The sequence below is a fragment of the Cervus canadensis genome, chromosome 8 (assembly GCF_019320065.1).
Source record: "Cervus canadensis isolate Bull #8, Minnesota chromosome 8, ASM1932006v1, whole genome shotgun sequence".
In the NCBI taxonomy this organism is placed as follows: Eukaryota; Metazoa; Chordata; class Mammalia; order Artiodactyla; family Cervidae; genus Cervus; species Cervus canadensis.
This window is the reverse complement of record NC_057393.1, coordinates 6,525,517-6,552,648: the sequence shown is the minus strand read 5'-3', so window position 1 is coordinate 6,552,648 and position 27,132 is coordinate 6,525,517. Positions and strand designations below refer to the sequence as shown.

The 27,132-nt window shown below is 46.2% G+C and overlaps 2 protein-coding genes across 4 annotated transcripts in view; one reads left to right on the top strand and one right to left on the bottom strand.

The window, feature by feature from the left end:
- FANK1 (fibronectin type III and ankyrin repeat domains 1) overlaps positions 1-877 on the top strand; it is a 97,638-nt gene extending 96,761 nt beyond the window's left edge. For all 3 annotated transcript variants that reach the window (XM_043475145.1, XM_043475146.1, XM_043475147.1), the window contains 3 exons: positions 305-382; positions 479-523; positions 629-877. In XM_043475145.1, the coding sequence (XP_043331080.1) occupies positions 305-382; positions 479-523; positions 629-694 (189 nt within the window). In that variant the 3' untranslated portion in view covers positions 695-877. The remainder of the gene's footprint in view (positions 1-304; positions 383-478; positions 524-628) is intronic.
- Positions 878-4,356: 3,479 nt separating this feature from the next.
- ADAM12 (ADAM metallopeptidase domain 12) overlaps positions 4,357-27,132 on the bottom strand; it is a 143,727-nt gene continuing 120,951 nt past the window's right edge. The window contains exons 19-20 of the mRNA XM_043475108.1: positions 14,066-14,196; positions 4,357-9,266 (exon numbers count right to left, since the gene is read on the bottom strand). Of these exons, the coding sequence (XP_043331043.1) occupies positions 9,206-9,266; positions 14,066-14,196 (192 nt within the window). The 3' untranslated portion in view covers positions 4,357-9,205. The remainder of the gene's footprint in view (positions 9,267-14,065; positions 14,197-27,132) is intronic.

Below are 27,132 nucleotides of genomic sequence, written 5' to 3'. Positions count from 1 at the left end.
ACAACTATTTCTTGAAGCATTGCCAACCCCAGTCTCTGGGGCCATTTTGGGATCGGAACAAAGCAGTGCTGTTCTCTGTCCGGGGTTGGCCTCGGATGTGTCGTCATACATGGAGGGAAGCAGATTTCCTCTCCCTTTCCCTTGCATTTGCCGGCGCTGTGCAGTGGGGTCCACATGCCCATCCTGCAAAGCCCCGGTGGCCCCTGTCGGCTCTGCCTCTGAGGGTGTTGCTGGTGGATGTGCCGGACCTGCCTGTACTGAGATCCCCTTCCTGCTCACACCCCACTGTTGACCTGTTTTCTAGGTGGCTGTGCTGAATAACCACGAAGAATTAGTCCAGTTACTTCTTGACAGAGGGGCAGATGCAAGTGTGAAAAATGAGGTATGTGACTCCATCTCCATCTCAAGATTTTCCCTGGAAGGGAGGAGGGAACAGAGGCCCAAAAGAATTTTTTTTTTTTCTGGTTTTGTCTTTCAGTTTGGCAAAGGCGTCCTCGAGATGGCCAGAGTTTTCGACAGACAGGTTGGGATGTTGTTGCTGCCCGTTGAGGCTAACTTTGTAGCATTTAAAAAAAAAATTAAAAAACCCCAATCCTTGGATTACATGCACCTGTTTTTGTTTATCTAGAATGTCCTCTCCCTGTTAGAAGAAAGGAAAAGAAAGCAAATGCCAAAGAAGTCATCTATTCGCTGACCAGGGCACCTCTTACTTCCCTCTCAAAGCCGAGTGAAACAAAGCAAAGCGGGACTTGAACTGGAGAGAAGGAATTCTGCGTCTCTGAGGGCTATACATTTGATTACTTATTTAATTGAAGATTCACAGTGACTTTTGTAACATACAACTGTTCCCACTTTGAAATACACCTTTTTACCTAAACATGCGTGGCGGTGGTGTTTTCACTGGGCGTCTGCAGGATGAGGATGTTCTCCTGAACTTGAAGTTACACGTGAAACAAAATATTTAGGTCCTGGAGATGGAGATGCACAACCGCACACCGGTCTCCCTCTTCCCGCCCCCGCCCTCCAAGCTGTCTGTCCTCCGAGCCACCCCGGGAGCCGGTGGAAATTCCCACCCCTGTGTGTTTTCAGTTCTGTCCTTCCCTCCCCACCTAAGGCCTTGCAGCCGTGTTGCCAGGTGGTGCTCCCTCCTGGAGGGACGCTCCTCCAGAAAGCCCAGGAGGCCACGAGCAGAGTTTTCTGCTCAGCTGTTGGCCTCACATCAAAGCACGAGATACATATTTCAAGACTCCGCTTCTGCTGTTAGAGGAGGCTTTTTCAAACAGCCTGGTCTGAGGACGTGTTTGCATAGACTCAGGCCCTGACAATGAAAGACCTGGCCTGCCGGCCTGCTGACAGCTTTGCCAAAGAGGAGTTTTATTTCATTGAGTCCTCAGAGCAGAAGGGGTTTTGATGGTGATCGCTCAGATCCGAGACAACAGGAATGGACAGGTCTGCTGCTTGGGGGCTCAGACACAAACGTGTTGGTGCTTGAACTCAGCGGATACACTTAAAACCAGCAAAGAAGGGAGCTAGCTGACCACATGCCTTTTGTGTCTCCAGAAAGACCAGCTGGTTAACTTGGCCCCGAGAGAAGATGGGCTACAGAGGTCTGCCCAGGACAGGAATCTTCTCTGCAGGGAAAGACCAACTCACAGGTAATAAAAGTGCCGAAACTTTGGGGGAAGGGCATGGGGCAAAAACACACAATCAATTTTATTGATGTTGGCAGTTCTCCGCTTTGTTCCATACTATTCATAGAATGGGCTTCCCTGGTGGCTCAGTGGTAAAGAATCTGCCCGCAGTGTAGGAGAGGCAGGTCCAATCCCTGGGTTGGGAAGATCCCCTGGAGGAGGGCATGGCAACGCACTCCAGTGTTCTTGTCTGAAGAATCCCATGAACCATGGGTCTCATGCAGTCCTCCTCTTAGCTGTTTCACTAGTGTTCTACCTTTCGTATAAATGCTTATTCCTCTAGATTTGCTAGATTTTAAAAAATCCCTCTATAAATCAGAGCATTATCACAGCTCTCCAAGGCTCCTTTCCCCCCGTCGTAATCAGTGTTGACATTCACCTCACCTTCATTTCTCCATCTGTCGTAGATGATAGTCACGAGCTCTGGAAAGAGGGAATGGCCCTTCTTGTGGGCCTCAAGCTTGGCCACGTAATGGGGCTGACTTTGGTCAATGCAATGTGCGTGGAAATAACTCCTGCCCATCCAAGCGGGAGCTTTAAGGACCCCCAGGTCCCTCTTCCTTCTGTCACAAGACCAGCCGTGACTCTGATAGAGGCTGCTTCACAGCCCAGGGTCCCGACACCAGAGCCTAAGCTCACCCAGAACGGACATGACGTGAGTGAGAAATAGTCCTTTCAAGTTGCGAGTCACTGAAATTGAAGAGTGGCTTGTCATTGCAGTGTAACCTAGCCAAAAACGAGTGCTTGGAAGGTCCTAACATAGATCTGTGAATCACATTTTCCACTGAAGTACCTCTCAAGTCCTGTGGTTTCCGGTTTTACTTGATTCACACTTTCTCTTCCTTCCTTCCTTTCTTTCTCTTGCCTTTCCTTTAAATTCAGACTTTTTAAAACTCAGGAATGGGTGTTGAATTTTATCAGTTTTTTTTTTTTTTTTAAGCATCTCTGCTAATCATATTCCCCAACATGCTATCAGTTCGCTGTCTTGGATTACTAGATTTTAAAATGCTGACCCATCCTCATATTCCCGAGATGCTCTCGTTGGGTTACCGTGGGCTTCTGGGTTCCGTGTGCTCATGCGCTGCGTGTGTTTGCTTTTTAATCTTCTTCCTTAGTAAGACTGGATGGTGCTTTATCTTCTGTTCTTAATTTTCCCGAGGAAGAACCCATGCTGTTATTAGTTTTATTTTTCCCAACTAATGTATACTTTTCATTTCTGAACTGTATTCCCTCTGGACTGAATATCCCAGGAAAGGCCATGAGCGGTAGATCATCAAAAGCATTGCAGGTGGGTGCCTACAATTCAAGGAGTCTGAGACACACGGCTGTAGGGTGCGCCGCACAACTGGTCTCATTTGCTGCTTGTTACATAATCTGCTGTTCACCTTTGACTCAAGAATCACCGCATTTCTAGGACATAGTTCTTCTACCTTCTACCATTATAATCTTCAGAATTTGAACCATTCAGATCTGAGTTTTACTTCATGCATTAATAAACAAAATTATGTAATTTTTCCAGAGGCATTTTGAAAGGTGCATGCATATTCTGTATGTTTGAAGTATCCTATTTGACATAAATAGATATGTGTATATATATATATTAATTGATCTACACTATTAGCTATGTCTGAGGCCTTCTATGTATGCACTTTCTGTTACTTGCTTTGACATGGGTGGGAGGTGGGAAGAATAAGGACCCTTGTTATCATCCTGGAAATTTGTTTTCTTTGTATTTAATGAAGTTCTTTATGAAATCGGAGGCTATTTTAACAAATTGTAATGGATTCCCATTGCACTTAGATTTTTACTCTTCTGTGTAAATATTTCTAGTCCTGCTTGCTTTCTTTCTTAATTTATCTCTTCTATAAGGTGAGTTTTAAAACTTTTTTTGGTAATATCACATTGTTCAGAAAAACTATTAGGTCTCCCCCCACCTCTAGTATGGGCTTCCCTGGTAGTTCAGCTGGTAACTGGACTACCCTGGAGAAGGGATAGGCTACCCACTCCCCCTATTCTTGGGCTTCCCTGGTAGCTCAGATGGTAAAGAATCCGCCTGCAATCCAGGAGGCCTGGGTTCGATCCCTGGGTCGGGAAGATCCCCTGGAGATCGGGCATGGCAACCCACTCCAGTATTCTGGCCTGGAGAATCCCCATGGACAGAGGAGCCTGGTGGGCCACAGTCCATGGGGTCGCAGAGAGTCAGACACGACTGAGTGACTACGCACAGCACAGCACACCTCTAGTGACACACACATCTTCCCCCCTCATCCCACCCCCGACAGGTGCGTGGGGATTGCAGCATCCTCTCCTGACCCTCCCGCTCACCACCCTTCCTAAGGTTCTTGCTGTTCAGTTGCTAAGTTGAGTCTGACTCGCTTTTGATCCCAGACTGTAATCCACCAGGCTCCTCTGTGTGTGGGATTTCCCAGCAAGAATACTGGTCGGGTTGCCATATCCTTCTCCAAGGGGTCTTCCCAGCCCTGGGGTTGACCCGGGTCCCCTGCACTGACAGGCGGACTCTATTGCTGAGCCACCAAGGACGCCCCTGTTAGATTCTTACGCATCTCATGCATCTATAAATGAATAAGAATACAGATACATTTTCCGGCTTGAGAGTCCCCCGCCCCTACTTTGGTAAAAATCTCAGTAATGAATGGGACACCTCTTTATATTGACCTGTATACCATTTATTGGATATAATATTCGTAACAATGACTTTTTTTTTTCCTATGGAAATAGCAAGTTGTGTTACCTGTAGACCCCCCGATATGAGAAACGTGTACAAAGGTAACAGACTGTAACATAAAAAGGTAAGTGAAAAAAAAAATTAGCAAACCAAAGCATGATACATGGACGAAGCACTATAAAATGAACGCACTGGTTTAGTAGCTGTAACTTTGTACTGTGCTGAATGGCCTGTAGCCAGGTTTTAGAGAGTCTACTTCCGTGCCACACACATTCAAACAGTGCACTTTCCTTTGAGCTTCCCCACTTGACCTGACGGAGCAGCGAGCTCTGATGTGGCTCGCCCTCCATGGACTCTTAAGGGATTTTCTCTTTCTAGTTTGATGTGTTTTTTTTTTTTTTTTCTCTATCACTGTCCTTCCCACTTAAGTACTTGCTTATAGGCCATAAACATAGGTATCACTCCACTTCTTTGCAAAACTAAAATGATCACATGAGATTTTTTCTTTTTGTCTGCATTTAAAATGTGCTAAATTGAGGACTAACAAAACTATCTCATGGAAGGAGTATCACAGGTAATGACTTCTGAAGAGGATGTGGAAAAATCAGGGTTGGTTACAGAGTACTGAACCTGGAAGAGCCGAATGGTACTGAAAATTCGTGTATTAAATCTTCCGGCTATCACTATCGATTGTTGGCTTTTATGACAATTTTATATGCAGGGTTTCTTCCCCTGCTGTCTCATATGGATCAGGCTCTTATTGGCTGGGCTCTAAGCTGCCACTGGTGTCCCAAAAGAAAAGAGGGGGTTTCCTTTATGGAATGCAGAGAAATGGTCCATTCCTGTGCAGGTCAATGGCTTCTGGAAGCATCGCTGCACAGAAACGGTTCTCAGCCTTCTCTTTAGCTCGTTGTTACTCATATGAGTGTCAAAGGTTTCAAACAGGTTTAAAAGAGATGGAGAGTGAGTCGAGAGACTTTCGGTCATCACAGGCAAACTGAGTTCCTCTGGGCAACTCGCCCTTTTAATTAGAGTAAGTCTTTAGGCTGGAGGTGCCTGGGGGGTGGGGGATGCTTTTGGATTCCCCACTGGGGGGGCGGAGCGGGGAGTGGGCAGGGTTGCTCCCAGCTGTGGCCCTGGAGAAGGCTGCGCTCTGGGTGGACTTGGGGGACAACCAGCAAACTGCAGAGATGTGTGGGAGACTGGGTTAGGGCAGGGGGAGGAGCTGGGTCTGGTGGTAGGGAGAGGTGCTAGACGAGGCTGCCTGCGTCCAGATGTATCCATGGCCCTCTCTCTCGAGTCCTGGGGAGATGAGATGGCACGTCTCAGGCTCCTGTCAGCCAGCTGTCATGGGGACGGAGCCACAGCCCGAGTCCCCCTTGGGGGCGAGCACTGGCGTTGCGAGACTTCTGGGTGTGACCTTTATCGGGTTGACTTGTGTTTGCTTGGGGTCTTAACAGTGAAGAAGGATCTCCAGGCTGAGTCTGCCCACCAGGGGAGCCCTCCAGGGCAAGAGTCTTACAAGAAAGAAGCCTCCCGCCGAGAGCCTGGCAGGGGGGTCAGGCTGTCGCCCAGGTATGGCGCCCTCCCGGTTGTTGGGGTCTCAGTGGCTCAGAGTGCTTGTAAACAGCAGGTGAGAGATGGCGGGAAGATGCTCGAGTATTGAAGTTGGCCCAGTACCAGGCCCTGTTTAGCACCATGGGAGATTAGGGTCTCCTAGGAGCAGTCTGCCACAGAGCAGGGTCTGAGCTGTTTTTCTTTGGGAGGAGATATGGATACGTTGTATTGATTTGTCAGGGAACAATGGCCTCTGGTTTCAGCCTGAGAATTCCTAATAAAGTTAAGAAGGCATAAAAATGTCCCCTTTGAGACTAGTTGGGAGTACTTATCCTCGTGTAGTTTAATCTGTGGCTCTGTGGTCTCTGTGATGTCATCCCACATGTGTACGCTGGAACGATCACGCGGGGAAGGGCAGTCTCTGGATGCACAGTCTGACAATGGAAAATGTTATGCACTGTTTCTCTCGGTTGCTACACATCTGAGTCCATGTGTCAGGAAAAGCACACTGTTACACAAAATTTCAGGGAATCAACTTTTCAGTAGAATGCCTGGAAGGCTAGCCATATACTTCCCAGTCAAGTGGGGTCATATGACCTGCAACTGTAGTAAGATGGAAGGAGAGTGACTACCCTTAGGGGCCGACTCTGCGTCAAGGCGTGCGGACTCTCAGCCAAAGCCATCTAAACCCATATCAACTCTATTATTCATGCCCATACAATCTTAAAAAAATATTAAAAATAGACAGTCACTGAAATATAAGTATTCATTTTCGTTTCTATCATCTAGGAGGATATAAAAAGGGGGAGAAATACCTCTTCCCCTCCCCCAAGCAAACTGGCTCTTGGTTCCTAAGTTACATTAAAATGAAAGTTATTGCTGAATATGCTTCATTTGACAAATACTGCATTTGGAAGTATCATTCCTTGAATAACATTACCTTGAATAACATTGTACTGTAAGGGGATATTAGGTTTAAATATGTTCTTTTCCAGAAATGAATTGCACGGCTCTATAAAGCACCTAGTATGTAGAGAGAAGAATGTGTCATCAGCCTGGACAAGTGGCCACTGATGATGACATGTAAGATCACAGCATTAATCTCTTTTAATATCAAACTATTCCCGGTTCTCTGAAATAGAAACACAGGAATTCTAGTTAAGGACAGATGAGAAAAGTTCACACCCTCTTCCCTACACTGGCAGAAGGGGCTACAATGCCAGATCCAGGGATTTGGGTGTCTATAAAAATAATACCCACTTAATGCACCATAGAAATGCTGTAAACTTTCCCATAGAATATGTTTTTGGCCTTAATACAATTACCAAATATAATGCTAGTTACAGTAATTCTGTAAATACTCATCAGCAGTAATATTTTCTAACATGGCTTTATAGTTTTAAGAAACTAATAATTGCATAATGAACAAATTGCATGCTCTAAGAGCTGGAATGCATTAGAGTCGCGTTCCCTTTGTGTGTGTGTGTGACATGGGTTTATTGAGTTTATCCACAATCCTGAATGCTATGTTGCCTAGATACGGTGGGAACTCGGAGAGAGTTAAATGCACTCTTGTTTTCCTGAAGGCAAACCAAGATTCTTGGTACATTTTGTCTTTCTGCTTCAAGGCATAGAAAAACCATGGAAATGACCCCAGATGAAGTCTCTCTCATAAAGCAGAGTGGATCATGGAACCGTTGTCAATTGCCTTCTAATGTGAAAACTAGCCGCATAGGACCCCACTAGAAGACAGGCATAATGGCATTTGACCTTGCCTGAGTAATTTTGTAATTTTCATGCCATTAGGTACAGGCATCTTTGAGATCTGCTTGTGAAAATGGTTCCCCAGCCTGACATCCGAAGAGTGAAAGGTTGATGAGTCCGCTGCTCAAGACTGCATTTCATGAATATTGAGCGTGAACGTGAGGACTTTGACGCTCAACAGGTAAGTTGTAAAAGCTTAAGAAACAGATCCAGACTTTATGCTAAAAAACATCTCTGAAAGATTCCTGCTGCCAAGGTGGGAAAACAAGATGCCCCAAAGAGAACGTACTAGTAACTTAGGGTTCTTTGTCCAACTTATCCTAACAAAGACAGTAGCCCGTAACCTGTCCCAGTGAACGCAACTTTCCATTTGGCTGCAGTTTTTGCAAGCACAGGGATTCTGCCTAATTTTTAATAAGCTGAACCTTGCAATAAAAGGAGATTTTTATCTCCAGAATTGATTCACTAGATCTGGTTACGGGTTCACATCTGAAAAGAGTTATGCTCCCATGGAAAGCCTCATCTGTCTGTCAGAACACAGTATCATTGTGTTACAGTCAAGAACACAAGGTGGTAATTTGTTCAGCTCCAAACAGCACAGGGAGACGGAGGTTTGCAGGGCTCGGGCAGTAGCTGTCTTGTAGAAACACCACCTTTCCCAATTTAAATAAGGCACTGATGCCAGCACTCTGCAAAGGGCAGCCAGGAAAAGAAGTTCTTGGTGTTTCTATAAAGCAAACTTCTCGGCCTGCTCTCCAAATGTGCTCATGGCTGGTGAGCTCAAGGTCAAATGTCTGCCTGGCCTCGGGTTCCAAGTCTGTCTCCTACAGTGGCCACACCTTAAAATTCCTCTCCAGGATCCAGGTTCTCTCCTGAGCTCCCTGGCCAGAAGCCAGGTCCTTCCCTGCTATCCCTGGAGCTTCCAGGGGTAACCCTGGTGGGCCAGCCCCTCAGCTGTGACAGTGTCCAGGAGATCTCTGGAGGCCCAGGACAGCCTGGACCTGAAGCCAGGCTGTGGCCTCAGAGCATGCCTTCTACCTGGGGTCTCTTGTTTTGTGTCTGGTACCAGAACCACAGCCATGGGTAAGCTGGGCAACTGCCCTCCTCATGAAGCCTCCATCAGAAATAACATCCTATCCAGAATCCCCAAAAGCACGATATTTCAAGTTCACTAAACTATGAAAAGCACAACAAGCCTTCCTTCCATGGAAAACTCAGTGATGGGTTTTTTTTTTTTTTTTTTTAAAAAGCCCACTACAGCGCACTGCACTGTAGCAGGCATTCTGCATAAATTAATAATTTACAAGTACCTGAGCGAGTAAAGTATACAGAGCACCACAGCACAGCACAGCACCAACGGCAGTAGCTCAAAGTTCTTTCAAATCATGGTGTTTGAAAAATTAAAAAATTCTAAAAGTTGGTACAAGGAAAAAAAAAACCCCAACTGGAGTTGAGAGATAGTGCAAACTTGTGTCTTCACTGTTGAACAAAGGTGTCGGCTTGCTTCTCACTTAGCGTAGGTGATGGGGGCGGGTCTGGGCACCGGATGGGGCTGTTTCGGAGCAGGTCTGTAGGAAGAGAGAGCGGACAACAAAACGGCGGTCAGAGGCCCTGCCAGCGATTTCTGCCAACCCCCGATGCCCGGGTTGGAGATACCGTTTCCCGTGCTGTGATGGGCTTCCAGGGTCAGATCTCGCCTCTGCCCCCGCCCCCACCCCACCACAGGTGCTGGAGACCCACGCCTCTTGCCAGCAGCAGGGGTGGCAGGTTCAGAAAGGGCCTGGCTGAGGGCTGTAGCGTCTTCAGCCGTTTATGACCCTTTTCAAAGCTGCCCCTCCTGTCCATCCACAAGGTGATTCGAGAAGAATGCCATGAAACAGAAGTGCAAGCCACAAAGGTGGATCTCACATGCAGCTTTAAATTTTCTAGCAGTTGTATGAAAAAAAAATAGATTAAACTAATTTTAGTCATAGTTCACTTCACCCACCATGTCCAGAGTAGCAGTGTTTCAGTAAGTCAACATAGAGAATGACTGAGACAGCTGACATGTTGGGGGTACTGACTGCAAAACCCAGGGCCCATCTGCACTGCCCGCGTATCCTGTCTTCCACCAGCCACAGCGCGCCCAGCAGCGGCCGTACTGAGGCGGCTCCGGACGATGGGGAGAGAAGCTGGGCACGTGGGATCCCTCGGAGACGAACAGACAGGTGGAGACAGAACCAGCTCACACTGGAGTCATCAACTGGCAGAGGTAAGACAGGCCGCTGCTTGAGATCATTTAAGAGGGGGCCTTCCCCAGAGGATCTAAATACATATTTCTCCAAAGAAGTCGCTCAGTCGTGTCCGACTCTTTGCGACCCCATGGACTGTAGCCCACCAGGCTCCTCCGTCCATGGGATTTTCCAGGCAAGAGTACTGGAGTGGGTTGCCATTTCCTTCTCCAGGGGATTTTCCCAACCCAGGGATTGGACCCAGGTCTCCTGCATTGCAGGCAGATGCTTTACCTTCTGAGCCTCCAGGGAAGCTCACAGAAGACACACAGATGGCCAGAAAGCACATGAAAGATGCTCGACATCACTAATTATCAGAGAAACGCAAATCAAAAGGGTCATGAGGTACCCCACCTCACCCCTGTCAGGATGGCTGTCATCAAAAAGTCTAAACCATCTAGAAGCGGGGGAGGTGGGATGGGGTGGGACATGAGAGAGAGGTTTAAGAGGAATGGGACATATGTATACCCATCAGGGCTGATTCATGCTGAGGTATGGCAGAAACCAACACAGCATTGTAAAGCAATTATCCTCCAGTTAAAAATCCGTAAGTCTGTAAACAATAAATGCTGGAGAAGGTGTGCAGAAAAGGGAATGCTCCTACACTGTGAGTGGGAATGTGAACCAGGGCAGCCCCTGTACAGTACAGTATGACGGTCCCTCAGAAAACGGAAGGTAGGATTTACCACGTGACCCAGAAATCCCACATCTGGAGATAAGATACACACACCGCAGTGTTTACTGCGGCGCTATTTACAATAGCCAAGAAGCAACCTAAATGTCCATCAACATAGGAGCAGATAAAGATGTGGTACATATATACAGTGGAACAGTACCCAAACATAAAGTAAGACAGACAAATATCACTCAAATGTGGAATCTAATTTAAAAAATGATATAAATGAACTTATTTACAAAACAGAAGCACACTCACAGATTTTGGAAACGAACTTAGGGTTTTACTCAAGGGATGTGTGTGTGCAGGGGATAAATTAGGAGCCTGGTATTAACACATCACTACATATAAAACAAGACAACCAGCAAGGACCAACTGTACATAGCACAGGGAACCTGCCTGAATATTCTGTAATAGGCTATATGGGGAAAGAATCTGAAAAATAACGAATATATATACGTATAACTGAATCACCATGCTGTGTACCTGAAACTTAACACCACATTGTACGTCAAGTAGACTCTAATGAGAGAAGCCTGCATGCAGGTCAGGAAGCAACAGTTAGAACCGGACATGGACCAACAGACTGGTTCCAAATAGGAAAAGGAGTACGTCAAGCCTGTATATTGTCACCCTGCTTATTTAACTTATATGCAGAGTACATCATGAGAAATGCTGGGCTGGAAGAAGCACAAGCTGGAATCAAGATTGCCGGGAGAAATATCAATAACCTCAGATATGCAGATGACACCACCCTTATGGCAGAAAGTGAAGAAGAACTGAAGAGCCTCTTGATGAAAGTGAAGGAGGAGAGTGAAAAAGTTGGCTTAAAGCTCAACATTCAGAAAACTAAGATCATGGCATCTGGTCCCATCACTTTATGGCAAATAGATGGGGAAACAGTGGCTGACTTTATTTTTCTGGGCTCCAAAATCACTGCAGATGGTGATTGCAGCCATGAAATTAAAAGATGCTTACTCCTTGGAAGGAAAGTTATGACCAACCTAGACAGCATATTAAAAAGCAGAGACATTACTTTGCCAACAAAGGTCCATCTAGTCAAGGCTATGGTTTTTCCAGTAGTCATGTATGGATGTGAGAGCTGGACTATAAATAAGGCTGAGCGCTGAAGAATTGATGCTTTTGAGCTGTGGTGTTGGAGAAGACTCTTGAGAATCCCTTGGACTACAAGGAGATCCAACCAGTCCATCCTAAAGGAGATCAGTCCTGGGTGTTCATTGGAAGGACTGATGTTGAAGCTGAAACTCCAATACTTTGGCCACCTGATGCGAAGAACTGACTCATTTGAAAAGACCCTGATGCTGGGAAAGATTGAGGGCAGGAGGAGAAGGGGATGACAGAGGATGGTTGGATGGCATCACCGACTCAATGGACATGCGTTTGGGTGGACTCTGGGAGTTGGTGATGGACAGGGAGGCCTTGCGTGCTACAGTTCATGGGGTCGCAAGGAGTCAGACATGACTGAGCAACTGAACTGAACGAATACTCTAATAATTTTTTTTTTTTAAATCACTGCCTCAGAAGAGAAAAAAAAAAGAAAAGGCCTTTCTATGTGGTATATATAATTTATATATAATGGAGTATTTCTCAGCTATTAAAAAAAAGAATGAAATAGTCTTTGCAGCCACATGGATGGACCCAGAGACTATCATGTTAAATGAAGGAAGTAAGACAGAGAAAGGTGAATATCATAGGATATCCATCCCTTCTGTGTGGCATCTAAGATATGATACAAATGAACTTATCTACGGAACAGAGACAGCGACACAGAGAACAGACTTGTGGCTTCCAAAGGGGAGGGAGGTGGGGAAGGGACAGATCGGGAGTTTGGGATTAGCAGATGCCAACTACCCTGTACAGACTGGATAAACAACGAGGTCCTACCGTACAGCACAGGGAACTGCATTCAGCATCCTGTGATAAACACTAATGGAAAAGAGTAAGAAAAAGAATGTACACGTATAACTGAATCACTTTGCGGTGCAGCAGAAACGAACACACCATCGAAAATCAACTAAACTTCAGTAAGATAAAAGAGGGCCTTCCCCACCTTCCTGCCCCTGTTTTTTTTCCCTTTGAAAACTAGAAAAGTAACTTCAAGATCAGTGTACAAACCGCAGTGAAGTAATTAGGATGCTCTGCAGTGTTCCTGTATTTCTACAGCTGGGAATCAAACCACTGTCCCGACCCCCTGACCAGCTTTATCTCTGAGATTTATTACACAGATCTTTCACGGGCCAAACATTTTTCCCCGAGAGCTGGAATGAACTCACAGACGCGTGCCTTCCCCTCGGAGATGCTGAATTACTGAACCCAGGGCCCGGCCAGCACCCTACCTTGCTCACAAAGCGGGCTGCCAAGGGGGCGTGTGTTTTGGCTGAGGGTTTAACCCATCTGTGAGCTGGTAAATGTTTAACTACCCGCCATGGCGGGGGAAGTCAGAGGCCCCGGATCTGTGGTGCTTGTCGATTTCCACGGTATAAACACTCACGCGCCCAAGAGGACGTGGCTGAGCATGGAAGAGCTGTGGAGTGGTCACCATGGCGTGGTATTCCCATCACCCAGAAATGACAGATGTAGGTAACCTCAAGAGAGTGGATGGCAGTAAAATGTAGTTAAAAAAAAAAAAGGAAATCTGGGGCTCTGAGCATTTATTTCTTTTGTTTTTAATATAACTGGCATCATTTCCAGTTTACGTAATTTTAAAGAAGGGCCAGGCTTAACACCTAGCTGGCTAAATTCTTGGAAATTTAATAGTTCTTACAAACCAACGGGAGCTGGCTCCAGCACACCTTTGGGTTAACCCTCCCTGATCAAGTCAGAATTCGGGCCTAGTCCCCTGGGGGAGGGCAGAGTGGATGACCCACAGCGGCCGCTCAGTCTGCAAAGGCGATTCCTTTAGCCGGTTGAGTGGGAAGCTCCCTGTTACCCTTGCCCAGCAGTTTCTTCAGCCTAACTTCTTCCATTCCCCTTCTTTTATCCCTGGGCCTCCAACCTCACCTCATTTCTCGGGATCCCCGGGACCGAGGAGAAGCCATCACAGCCCCAGTCATATTGTTGGAGGCAGGTGTCCTGCTGTCCCAATATTGCACCGTGGCGGCTGGCTGTGCCCTGGCCCAGATCATCAGCCACTGCTCTGAGGGATCTGTTCTACTTGATCTTGAGCTGATCCCACCGGTAGGCCGGGATCACTGCTAAGAGAGACCAATTCTATAGCTCCCGGCTGCTTCCTTTCAAGATCTGCCCTTGCGTCTGTCTTACCCTGCCCCCAGGGGTGGGGAGTGCGGGACCACAGCCGGTACCACACTCCTGTGTCCTCCGGTGGCTTGAGAAGCATGGCCCGTGCAGCTGGCCCACATGCTTTCGGGGAGGAAGAGAGGGAAGAGGGTGCATCACCAACCTGATGGGCGCCAGGCGGAGCGTGGACTCCTGCCGTCCTGGGGACCTGGCGGAGGCACCGGCCAGGCGAGCTGTCTTGCTCAAAGGGTCTGCAGGCAGCGGCTTCTGAGGGGGGCTTGGCTTATGCGTTCCCTGCAATAAACCACAAGGTAAGGCATGATCACCATCTCCGTGCACTTGGACGAGACACTGGCTTCAGAAGCCACTGGAGTCCCCTGGAGAGTGGGCTAGGGAGAGGAGGGTGGTTATGTTGCTATGCAGCACGAGCTTCACTTCCTATAAACTTTCTGAGTACAGTCCCCTCACTGTAGAGATGTGGTGGTGTGTGTGCGTGTGTGCATGAGCGTGTTGTGTTAAAGATTTAACCACAGCATCATAGCTCAGTCGGTAAAGAATCTGCCTGCAATGCAGGAGACCCGGGTTTGATTCCTGGGTTGGGAAGATCCCCTGGAGAAGGAAATGGCAGCCCACTCCAGTATTCTTGCCTGAAAAATCCCATGGACAGAGGAGCCTGGCGGGCTACAGTCCATTGGGGTCACAAGAGTCGGACATGACTTAGCGAATAAACCACCAAACCACCATCATTTAGTTACAGACACTCAAAGACGAGTCTTCAGATGCCATGTTGCTGACTGGCCTTGGATGTAGAGTTGCTGGCATCTCTGGCTCACTGTTACCCAGACGATGTCTACTTTCCCCTGTGCTTTTCAGGTTTCTTTTCACGTTATAAAGGCCCAACATGAGAAGCGGGTGGAAATCTTTTCAAGGAATGCACTTGTTTCTTCAAATTTGCTGGAACCCTCTAATAGAACTGGTTCAGCTGCGGGTGACCCAGACAGGGAGGGGGCCACCCTCTCCCACCAACATGGGCTCAGTCAAGCTGCTCCCCATGAAATGCACTACTGTTCCTCTACTGAAATACTTGCTAAGGATTCATTCAAAGAGTCACCAACACACCTGGAAAATGACACCCAGGAGGAAAATCCACGTCCAGCAGAGGCCAGTGAGGGAGCTGGCACTACAGGGTGGGCAAAGCACGAAGTTGGAGTTTCTGCTCTGGGTTTTATGCAAAGACCAGCACTCTGGGACTCGTGCACGTCTCTAGACTTCTCTGAACCTCAATTTCTCTGGGTGTAAAGTGGGAAAGAACAAAGACCCATCTCATAGCGTTGTTAGGAGGACTACATCATGCATGGGAAACGCCCAGAACATGGATAACAATGATTAAGAGGCAGCCGTACTCTTGGGGTTCCTTCCTTGGTTACTGTGAGACGGGGGTTCACTGGAGCCACGCTGGGAAGCCGGTGAGCATTGACTACGCTGTTTGGAGCCCAGGGTGAACCTAGGCATCAAGACACCACCTGCTCTGGGCCTTGGAGCCTAGAAACACTTGTGTGTGCACAGAATGTGTGCAGGTAAGGGCGCCAGGAACTCAAGGAAGACAGGACATCCTAATAACAGGTGGCCTCACCCCCTGGGATCACACTCAGTATTCCATACATCCAGGACGACCCAAGATGATTTAAGAACATTTGAGTTGACTTTCTCATGGTACTCACCCCACTGATTACATCTCCATGGCAGTCAGAGCTCAGTTAAAAGAATGTGACAGTATAGTACCCCCCCCCCCCCACATTTAATGTTATCCCCTTGTGGGTCAGCTGGTAAAGAATCCGCCTGCAAGGCAGGAGACCTGGGTTCGATCCCTGGGTTGGGAAGATCCCCTGGAGAAGGGCATGGCAACCCACTCCAGTATTCTGGCCTTGAGAATTCCATGGACTGTATAGTCCATGGGGTGGCAAAGAGCTGGACACGACTGAGCAGCTTTCACTTTCACTTTGTAAAGCAGAGGAAGCCATAATACCACAGATGTTTGTCAACCACAGCTGCATGGAAAATACGCCAAGTTGAGACAAGGGGCAAATGGGGAGAGGAGAGAGCCACTGAACTAGGGACAGACTTACAAGGGACATCTGCACACGAGTGCTCATTTAAGGAAACACTAACAGCCCGCAGGATGTAAGAGAGAACACACCTTTCACTAGGGACACAGACCCACAATGAACACAGGCACCGAGGCCAGGCTGTCTGCCTACCCGACCAGGCTCCGCGCTGATGCACTCCGAGAGAACACTCAAGTTACGCAACTTCTCCACGTTGTCGAGAGAAGGTGATACACGGGTTAAGTGAGAGATGGTCTACTAACCTCTCAGCACGGAGCCTGGCACACAGCGACCAATAAGCTACTATTATCGAAGGAGTGAACGGAACCACCTAGAAGCACCCTAATCGTACTGGGATTGCCACACACACACAACTATACAGGAAATAAATAACCGATAAACTACTGTACAGCACAGGGAATCCAGTGCTCCGTGGTGACCTAAATGGAAAGGAAACTGAAAACAGACTGGATACATGTATATGTGCAGCTGATTCCCTTTGCTGAACAGAAGAAACGAACAACATTGTAAAGCAACTATACTCCAATAAAAAAAGATTAATAAAAGCGCCATAATCCTCCCAACAGACCCACGCTGGGTGATAAACCGTGGCACTAAATCAAGATCCATTTCCTGTAAGATGGCAGAAAACTATGAGCAAGATATTAGTGTGCGCTGCAAAAAAGGAATGCATGCCCCCGTAAACTTGAAAGACTTTGAAGATTAAATAATTCATGACTAAATGATGACTAGTTTTGCCACTAAGGATGAATAAGTATCTAGTCTTGCTAGTAAAGATAATGTCAGGTTTTTACTGCAAGGCTGGAGAGAATGTGAGATGTATGTTAAAACATATCACAATATATTTGGATTTATCACTGAAAGCTTAGGAGGTAATTAGGTGGGCCATTCATTCTGGTTTGCCTGGGACATTCTCAATTTATGGTAGCGTTGAATTTATTAATCACAGTCTCTCTAATGTGTCCCGGTTTAGAGGACAAATTATACAGTCACCGTAGTGATAAAAGCCCAAAGAGTTGAGATGTTGACTGAAAGTTCTGATTCAAACCTGGGCTCAGCAGAGACACCAATCTGGACAGGACAGGTGTCTACGGAAACATGAAACAGGTAGCTGCCTAGGTAAGATGCCAGCTTCCCACCAGGCCCAACCGGGACAAAGTGGCTTCATAGAACAGTAGAGTTAGTCAAAGATGAAGGGTCCCCCCTTTTCAGGGATCAGACCTGGAGCCCCAAAATCATCTGGGCAGAAGCCCCTGCAGCACATGCTCTGACCTTGGAGAGAGGGGCGGAGCTTCCGCACTCCCTTTGAGGTATCATTTTTCAAGCTGCCTTTGCAAAACCTGGACCTGGGCTTTCCCGAAGAAGTTCAATCCAGCCTGGCCACAAAGAGTCTTCAGGATGGAGCAGAGGAATGATTCCAGGCCTCAATGAACATAAACTCCACACTCAACAAACATTTCTTCAGACTGACTTTCATTTTTAAAAAGGAAACGAGTTCAGATGCTCTTCAACTTTCTAGGTACCGGAGAAAAATCAAGGTCTGTTACTAAATAGGGTGGTCTTGGGCTTCCCTGGTGGCTCAGTGGTAAAGAGTCTGCCTGCCAAGGCAGGAGACTTGGGTTTGATCCCTGGTCTGGGAAGATCCCACATGCCACGGAGCAGCTGGGCCCATGCACCAAAAACTACTGTCTGCTCTACAGCCCGGAAGCCACAACCACTGAGCCCTAGTGCGCAACTACTGAATTCCACTCACTCTACAGCCCGTGCTTCACGGGAGAGGTCACGACGATGAGAAGCCCACGCCCCACAACTGGAGAGGAGTCCCCCTCACTCACTGCAACTAGAGAAAAGCCCACGCACAACAAAGACCCAAAGCAACCACAAATAAATAAATAATGTTATAAAAAATATGGAGTGTTCTCGTTTCTCCATTTTCCACTCATGTTTTAGCAATAGTCACATATTCCAAATATTTTTTAGAGGGATGAGAATAAATTTTTGGACCCAAATATAGTAGCCCTTTGGCTTGATCGTTGTAGAGAATTCTCAACTGTTATCTCCGTCTGCATGATCAGCAAGAGGAAGTACATCCTGCTTCTCCAGAGGGAATCCCCCCGGGGGACCGGATGTTATCACAGGAAAATGCCAGGGATGCCAGAGAGGTCCCAGTGAGCTTGTGCAGGGCTGAGCTGGGGGTAGGGCAGCATAGATCCTGCTCACCATCTGGCCCATCCCTGGCCCTGCAGGAACCAAAGCTTCGTGATAACAACAGGGATAACTGGTTCCCAGGGAAATGCCTCGACTTCTTTTTCCTCTTTATTCAGAAGCGGCAGGCGTCCTTGTAAGAACATGTTTGCATTTAGCTGGAAGAGGTCCTTACTTCTTTCCTTCTAAAACCACCTGAAGACAGTAAAGAAAATGCAGAAGGAGGAGCAAAACTCCACTTCTGGGAAAGCTGAATATATGAGAAAAGGATGCAAAGTGTGCTGCAGGCCTGGCTGAGAAGAGCCCATGAAAGGGACAACCTGGAAGAACACCCACCCCGCCTGCCAAGGACGAGACAGGGGAGCGAGCCGTTGACACGCGGGTCAGGGCTGAAGGCAGAGCAGACGTGCTCAGCCACCTGCGCACGCCTGGAGCGGCGAGGGGAGCTGGCAGGGTCTCTGCTGACAGCAGAGGAGGCCCAACCACCACCGTCCCTCAAAGCCCGCGGTCCCCGCGGTGCCCCAGGAGGCGGGCAGTTTAAGAGCTGGTCCTGAGCTCTGACCTGGCCCTTCCCCCAACTGACCTGCAACTGGTTCTTCCTCCCAGGAGACCTCCCTTCCTTTAAAGAGGAATCCAGACACACTAATCAAAACTATTGAAAGAAGGAAGGAAAGAACCACAATAAACAAAGGGCCAACCAAGAACCCGCTGGCAAAATGTGTATGTATGTAAGGAAGCAAAGAGGAGGAGCTGGCAAAAGTCAAGAGAAACAGGGAAGGAAAAACTGAAGCAACAATGAAAACCAAGCGCCTGCATGCACTGAACACAGGGCTACGGGGGCCCAGCCGAGGGGAAGCAGGAAAAGGTCAAGGGTAAAGTACAACACCAGCAAAGGTGATGGTGCCACTTAGGGATCTGAGCAAATAGTGCAGAGAGAAAAGATACTCAGCATTAATGCGCAAAACCTTTCCTGAGAGAGTCAAGTCCTGGAAAGTGTACACTGTTTCCCTGGGGAAGTGCATGAGAGCCATCACAGTGGCAGACTTTATTCTGCTGGGCTCCAAAATCACTGCAGATGGTGACTGCAGCCATGAAATTAAAAGAAAAATTCCTTGGGAGAAAAGCTATGACAAACCTAGACAGCACATTAAAAAGCAGAGACATCACTTTGCTGACAAAGGTCCATATAGTCAAAGCTATGGTTTTTCTAGCAGTCATCCATGGATGTGAGAATTGGACCATCAAGAAGGCTGAGCACTGAAGAATTGATGCTTTCGAACTGTAGTGCTGGAGAAGACTCTTGAGAGACCCTTGGACAGCAAGGAGATCAAATCAGTCCATCCTAGAGGAGATCAACCCTGAATATTCATTGGAAGGACTGGTGCTGAAGCTGAAGCTCCAATACTTTGGCCATCTGATGTGAAAAGCTGACTCGTTGCAAAAGACTGATGCTGGGAAAGCTTGAGGGCAGGAGGAGAAGAGGGTGACAGAAGATGAGATGGTTGGATGGCATCACTGACTCAGTGGACATGAGTTTGAACAAACTCCAGGAGACAGTGAAGGACAAGGAAGCCTGGAATGCTGCAGTCCATAGGGTAACAAAGAGTCAGGCATGACTGAGCAACTGAACAGCAACATCAGAAATAATATACAACTGTTTAAAGCTGCTGGACTTTCAAGGATACAGAATCATGTTACTTACAAGGAAAAAAAAGATAAGCCAGCTTCTGATTTCTTCAGAGCAGATAGAGGAAGCATGCATAGAAGAGTTTCAAGGAAGGAAAAGTGTGATCCATTAATTTTATGCCTAAAACATCATTGAAAAAGTAAAGCCTGTCTTTTGCATGTCTTTGAACATGCAAAAATTCAGAGAAAATGTGTCCCAAGAGTTCTTCTAGAAGAAATTCTGAAAGTCCAACAGAATGGACTCCAGCCAGACAGGAAAAGGATGGCTCAGTGGCAAAAAGATGGAGTACTAAATCACTTCAATGTAGACCACAGGCTAACAAAATTGTGGGAATTATGGCTACAGAACAGAAAGTAGGTGTTACAAGCTGTAATACAGACAGTTCTGTAAGTTAGACATTACAGAACTAACCGAAGTTAGAAGGTGGATCATCCATTTCTAGATGCATCATGGGCTGGGTTATTTTGACCTACCTTCTCTCTAAAATTGCTGGGTAGAATGTATTTAAATTTTTTTCTTAAAAGTATCAAGAGCTACAAGATAGTAAGATGTTATCAGGCCAGCATCTAAGAGAAAGCAGAAGCCCAGGGGGGGTAACTAGTATACTGAAGCTATAGGCATTTGCCCAACTAGGGAAACCTGGGTTTTGGTTCTGATACCCCTTTAGGGTGAGGGATGCAGGGGTTAAAGATTGGCACCAGTCCCAGTTCTCTTTCTGACCTCTCCTTGATCAAGCTGGGCTCTGCAGAAGACTATACCTCAGGATAAGAATCTTCCAGAAATCAACACTTATCATTGTCCATTCCCAGCAGACTGGCAGGATAGTTCCCTTATCCCTAGCGAGACTGCAGGGAGAGTGCCCTTGGTGCTGGGCAGACCGACCTGTAACCACAAATTGCCCTTTGGAACCAGAAGCTGACGTCACATCACCCATCACCTGGGTGGCTCAGTAAGCCCTGAGTCAGGTCACTGGGCCTCAAGCTGGTGCTGCCCTGGCCACCTGACAGACGCAAATGCACCCTCTCCGGGGGGAACAGCCTTCGTCCTAGACCTGCAGGAGCTCCCAGGGAACTTTGCAGTGAAGTAAGCTCACAGGAAATGACCAGGAAGCAGGGAGTCATGAGAGAGAGAGAGAGAGGGAGGAGGGATAAAACCTCAGCAGTAACACACACAAAGATTTTGGATTTGGAAATTATTGGAGCAAACATTCTTATTATAAAAAATAAAAGACAAGCCTCGTATCTGAGTAAGAACCAAAGAGAACATCCAGAAACAAAAAGCAAAACACAGATGAGTACATATTTTGTTATGCTTTAGTTTGATACCATTTATATAAACTGAAAAACAAAATACTAGTCATATATATCATTCATGGATACCTACTTTCGTAAAAATATATGAAGATACTGGAGGAGGGCGTGGCAACCCACTCCAGTAGTCTTGCCTGGGGAATCCCATGGACAGAAGAGCCTGGTGGGCTGCAGTCCATGGGGTCCCAAAGAGTCAGACATGACTGAAGTGACTTAGCATGCACGCGCGTGTGCGCGCGCGCGCACACACACACACACACACACACACACACAGAAAATCAACACCAAACTTAGGACAGAGCTTGTATCTGGAGTGGGCTGAAGCAGTCTATACTATTTAACTTTTCCTTTTCTAAAAGAAATATATGCATATATCTGAAAGTTAAATAGCTGTATACCTAGAGAAACAGGTGACAATGGTTATTTCTATGCAGTATAAATATGGGTGAATTTTGGATCATTTTTACATTTATATATTTTTAAATACAGGTATTCCCCAATTTTCAAAAGTTTGCTTGACCCTCGCTTTTATGAAAGACCTACATTAGTACCTGTTTTCACCAACCGACAGAAATCTGAAGAGGATCTTTGCTTTCACACACAAAAAGGCAAAAAGCCAGCTTTCAGCATTTTGGGGGGCAATAGCCATTGAGCAGAGGGAGTGGCACCACCAAGCCCCTGCCCCAGGAACTACTCAGCATGCCCGCCAGAGCTCTGAGCCCTGTCGGTGAGCATCTGTGCTTTATCTCGATGTGCACCCCTTAACAAGATGTGTCCTAAGGTAATCGCTTCTTTACTTTATGCCATTTTGGCTTATGAAAGGTTTCATAGAAACGCTCTGCTTTAGACAGTAGGGAAATCTATTTAAAATATTAATAACAACAGAATAAATTTCAATATTTGGGCCAAAGGAGAAAACAAAAGAGAAAACAGACTATTTTAAAATTATAAACATAGAAAACACAAAGATGAGAACAGGCACAGATAAAGCAGTATTTGGGAAACTTCTAGATTTATATGCTATGTAATCAAATATGAATATAAATGAAATAATGATCTAAGAGTTTAGAGAAAAATTAAGCTAAGTACAAAAGAAAAATGGAAGTGATAAAGATAAGAGCAGAATAAAAAGTAAAAAGTTACTATCATTTAGCAAAGACATTACAGACATCCTAATAAAGTTATATGTTTTCATTTAATTATCACAAAGTCCAATGAGAGAGATATTATCTCAAATTTGTAGAGGGGAGATGAAAGTAATGTTTCTGTGATCTAATGGCAGTAAAAGGAAAATTATATGTAAAATCTAGGGCTGGTTCTCTGGGGGTGGTGGAGTGGAGGAGAATGTGAGAGTTGGACCATAAAGAAGGATGAGCGCCAAAGAATTGATGCTTTCAACTTGTTCTGTTGGAGAAGACTCTTGAGAGTCCCCCGGACAGCAGGGAGATCAAAGCAGTTAATCCTAAAGGAAATCAACCCTGAACGTTCCTTGGAAGAACTGATGCTGAAGCTCCAATACTTTGGCTACCTGATGTGAAGAACTGACTCATTGGAAGAAGACCCTGATGCTGGGAAAGACTGAGGCAGGAGGAGAAGGAGGTGACAGAGGATGAGATGGTTGGATGGCATCACCGACTCGATGGACATGAGTTTGAGCAAACTCTGGGAGGTAGTGAAGGACAGGAAAGCCTGGTTTGCTGCAGTCCATGGGGTTGCAAAGAGTCGGACATGATTTAGAGACTGAACAACAACGAAGAATGGAGGAGGAACCAGATAAATCTAGTCTAGAAAAGATAAGCCAATAAAGGACAAATAAATACACAACCACAGTGAACAGTGCTAAGGATTAGTCAGGAGGTTATCTAGAAAAAGTTGGATTACTACTTCATTTCATACACTAAATAGCAGATGGATCAAATACTTAAATGTGAAAAAAAGATCATGAAGCTATTTGAAATGGAAAAACACGTTTGTAATCTTTGGGTAGACAAATCCTTTTAACAACAAAAAGCGACAAAAGAGGTGACAAACCAGTTTACGAAAAAGGGAAAAAACAAATGGATTTTAAACCTGTGAAAAGATCCCCCATCTCATATATAAGAAGAAAAACATGTAGATTTTTTTTTTCAACCTATCATATTGGCAAAGATAAGAAAAACCTCTGCATACACTGCATTGATGAAGACTTGGGGAACAGAAATAGGGATGTGTCCTTTAGAGGCATTTCTGCCTCATTTATCAAGTTTCTAAATGCATATGGCCTTTGATCAGCAATTGTGCTCCCAGAAATTTGTCTCGCACCCATTGTCATGCATGGGCTCAAGCTGCCTGGGCAAGAATATGCCTGTTTGAAGTGTCAAATGATGAAACCACCCATGTGGCCATCAGTATAGGACAGGTTAAAGAATTTACAGTGCGGTCCTGCCAGGAAATACTACACAGTCAGTGGAAAGGATGAGGTCGACCTGGAATAACCAAAGTGGAAAGCAGTACCAGATGTGCTGCCATTTGATCTCAAAATTAGGATCCAAGGTTTGAAATAAGAGTGATAGCAAAGTGATGGTGCTTCCAATGTATGAAATAGCAATAGCAAGGGGATGGCTGCTGAAGATGGGGGATGGGTAGACAGGTTTCACTGCACCTTTATAATGTCATTTGAAAATTTCCAACTTTTTCATAACCTCTCACTCTGCAGAGACACAGGTGGAAGAGAGTTTTCACTGTATTCTAAATGACACTTTACAAAAACCTAGCGTCAATGACTGCTTTTGGGAAGTGAGTCTGGTGATAGAGGTGGGAGGGAGATTCCTTCCCAAATAACCCTTTACACTGTTGGAAGTTTTACTTATAGGCATCCATTGCCATTACAATATAAAGGTAAAGTGTCAGGCATCCATTTTTTTCATGTACAATTTGGGTGTTTACAGTAATAGAAGTGAGTGGAAAACAAACACTCCTTTGAATACTGTAATCACTTGAATGGCTTCCCTCTGAAGTTATTTCTCTCCAGGGAGATAAAGGTACTTCCGCATCGGATGAGTTTGTCATGTGAATATTAGTGCATGATGTGCTGTCCTCAGTCGCTCAGTCGTGTCTGACTCTTTGCAGCCCCAGGGACTGTAGCCCGCCAGGCTCCTCTGTCCATGGGATTCTCCAGGCAAGAATACTGGACTGGGTTGCCATTTCCTCCTCCAGGGGATCTTTCCACTCCAAGGCTCAAACCCGTGTCTCTTGCATCTCCTGCACTGATCAGCAGATTCTTTTCCACTAGTGCCACCTGGGAAGCCTCAGTATATGATACGAAACTCCAAATATTTTAGCTGAAATTTCTGGAAGTACTGGGTAGGCAAAAGTGAGCAGGAGTCCCAAACCTTGGTAGCTACAATTTAAGAGTCTTATGCCCTACCGACTGAATTAGCTGGGCAGTAGCTACAGTTCAGATTTACAGGATGAAGTGACTAAGATCTTCACTCACCTATAGCTCACTGGTCGTGTGGGCCCCGAGGGAGGATGCGATCCCTTGACAAGGCTGACTATTTACTACTGAGAATTCACATCAATTCAGTGTACTTCCTACATGTCTACTGTGTTCAAGGGGCTGGGCTTAGGTGTGCCTGGAAAGGACTAACAGTCTCATGCCTTCTCAAATGGAGCAGACCAGGTGTCCAGGTAACTCTGGACCGAGGCGGCAGGTGAGTGAGGAGACCCCGGTAGGACTGCAGGAAGGCTTGGGAGGAGGGGGTCTTGGGGGACATCTGGGTAAAAGGATGAAATCTGAGAAGCACAGAGAAGACACGGAGGACGCTCCCCAGTTTTAGGTTTGCCTTCAGTAATACAGGTTTTTTTTTCTTTTTGTACTGGTTTTGTCATACTATTGACTTGAACCCACCATGGGTATACATGTGTCCCCATCCTGAACCCCGCCCCCCACCTCCTTCCCCATCCCATCCCTCTGGGTCATCCCAGTGCACCAGCCCCGAGAACCCTGTATCATGTAATACAGGTTTTTATAACGATCAGTTTTCTCGTATTTCACCTCCCTTCCTTGGGAGTATATCCTGACGAATAGATCTCCTTTTCTCAGTATGTACTGGCATTTCTGATAAGCAAGGGTCTAGATCATCAGGCTTGCAAACGCTGTGAGTGCTGGTTTAAGTATCAGATGCCCACACAGATCAGAAGGGTGCAAGTCCTCATTCAAATTCATTCAGATGCAAATTCGTTCTGTGGCAGACAACTCTGCAAGTTTGGGCTCAATCTCAGAGGGACTGGCCAGGACCTGATGGCTCTGAAATCATGGTCTAAATTTGCTTTGCTCCTATTTGTATCCTTACCAAGCATTTATGAGCAAATAGTTATTGCTTATAAGTAACAGCCCGTGTTAATTGTTCATCACTCTTTGTGTGGGTTGGGGGAGGGAGGGCTCTTTGAAATAGCTCTCCCCACTTCCCTCTGACACTACTTACATCAAGTCTGATTGCTCTACCATCTTAGAAGAGATGTACAATATTGGCCAGCCTTGTTTTACAAAGTATACTGAGCTGTATGTTCTACAGACACAGATAAGGTGTGGAGGAGGAGAAATGTCATGTCAGAGACACTGAACCGAAAATCTCACCTCTACAAGTAACGCATGGAGGATTTTTCACATGGACTCTAGAAAGACGGTACTGATGAACCTATTTGCAGGGCCGGAATGGAGGGCAGACATAGAGAACAGACTTATGGAAACAGGCGGTGGTGGGGAGGAAGGAGAGGGTGAGACAAATGGAGTAGCATGGAGTACCATATGCAAAGTAGACGGCCAGTCGGAATTCGCTACATGACTTCAAGAGCTCAAACTGGGGCTCTGTGACCACCTAGAGGGGTGGGAGGGAGGTTCAAGAGAGAGGGGACATATGTACACCTCTGGCTGATTCACATTGATGTTTGGCAGAAATGAAACCAATACTGTAAAGCAATTATCCTTCAATTAAAAATACATTAAAAAAAAACACGCCAGGAGTATCTGGAATGCAACACAACCACTGCTATGTTTCTGAACAAGGGCTGGTTCTAAGAAAGACCGATGAAGACAAATGTCTGGAGCATGATACTATTATAAGCAAAAGTGGAGAGAAATGCAAGTCTCTCTTGTTACTGTATGAGGCTTTGCAAGATGTGAGAGGGCTCCCCTGTTCTACCCCATCACCTTCATCTGTGGCAAAAATGGGGAAAATGAATTAAAGGTCGCCGAGGCAGCCAGTGATCTAAGACTTGCTCGCCATCACTGTCTTCCTGCAGTTTCTTTCTTCTGCCCCCTCTGTATCCACCTGTTTGTGCAGCCGTTTTAAGACTGCAGCCCTGATCTCCACCTCTGGGGGTCTTGCTATTTGGCCTTACGTTGCCTTGATTCCTCCTCCGCGAAATGGGGCTATTGGTGGTATCTGCCTCCGAGGCTCCTCCACGTGGTTAGAAATGCCTGCAAAGCACTCAGCCCGGGAGCACTAGCCACATAACTGGCTCAACACATGCTGTTTTATAACAACTCAAAACACAACTGAGACGCTCCTTATCCTGAAACACTTAGGATAATAACTCAAACAGGCATACACACACATACAATGATAGACCATTCGGTTCTAAGAATAAAAATAGGAATTAATCCTGCCTTTGCTGGAATTTCTGCAGCACAGAGACATGCCAGAAACTGGGTTGGTAGATATTCTCATAAGCCCATCTGCTGTCTCAAGAAAGGACTTGAATTCAGCAAAAATCAATCTAAGAGATAGGTTCAGTTGCTTTTCTTCTTTTTTTCCTATTGTTCTAGTAAAGAAGCTAATCTAACTGGAAACACAACTTTAGCCAGTCAGGTCAGTAGCATTACTCACTGATAAGATTCTACAGAGGAAACCCACTTCCT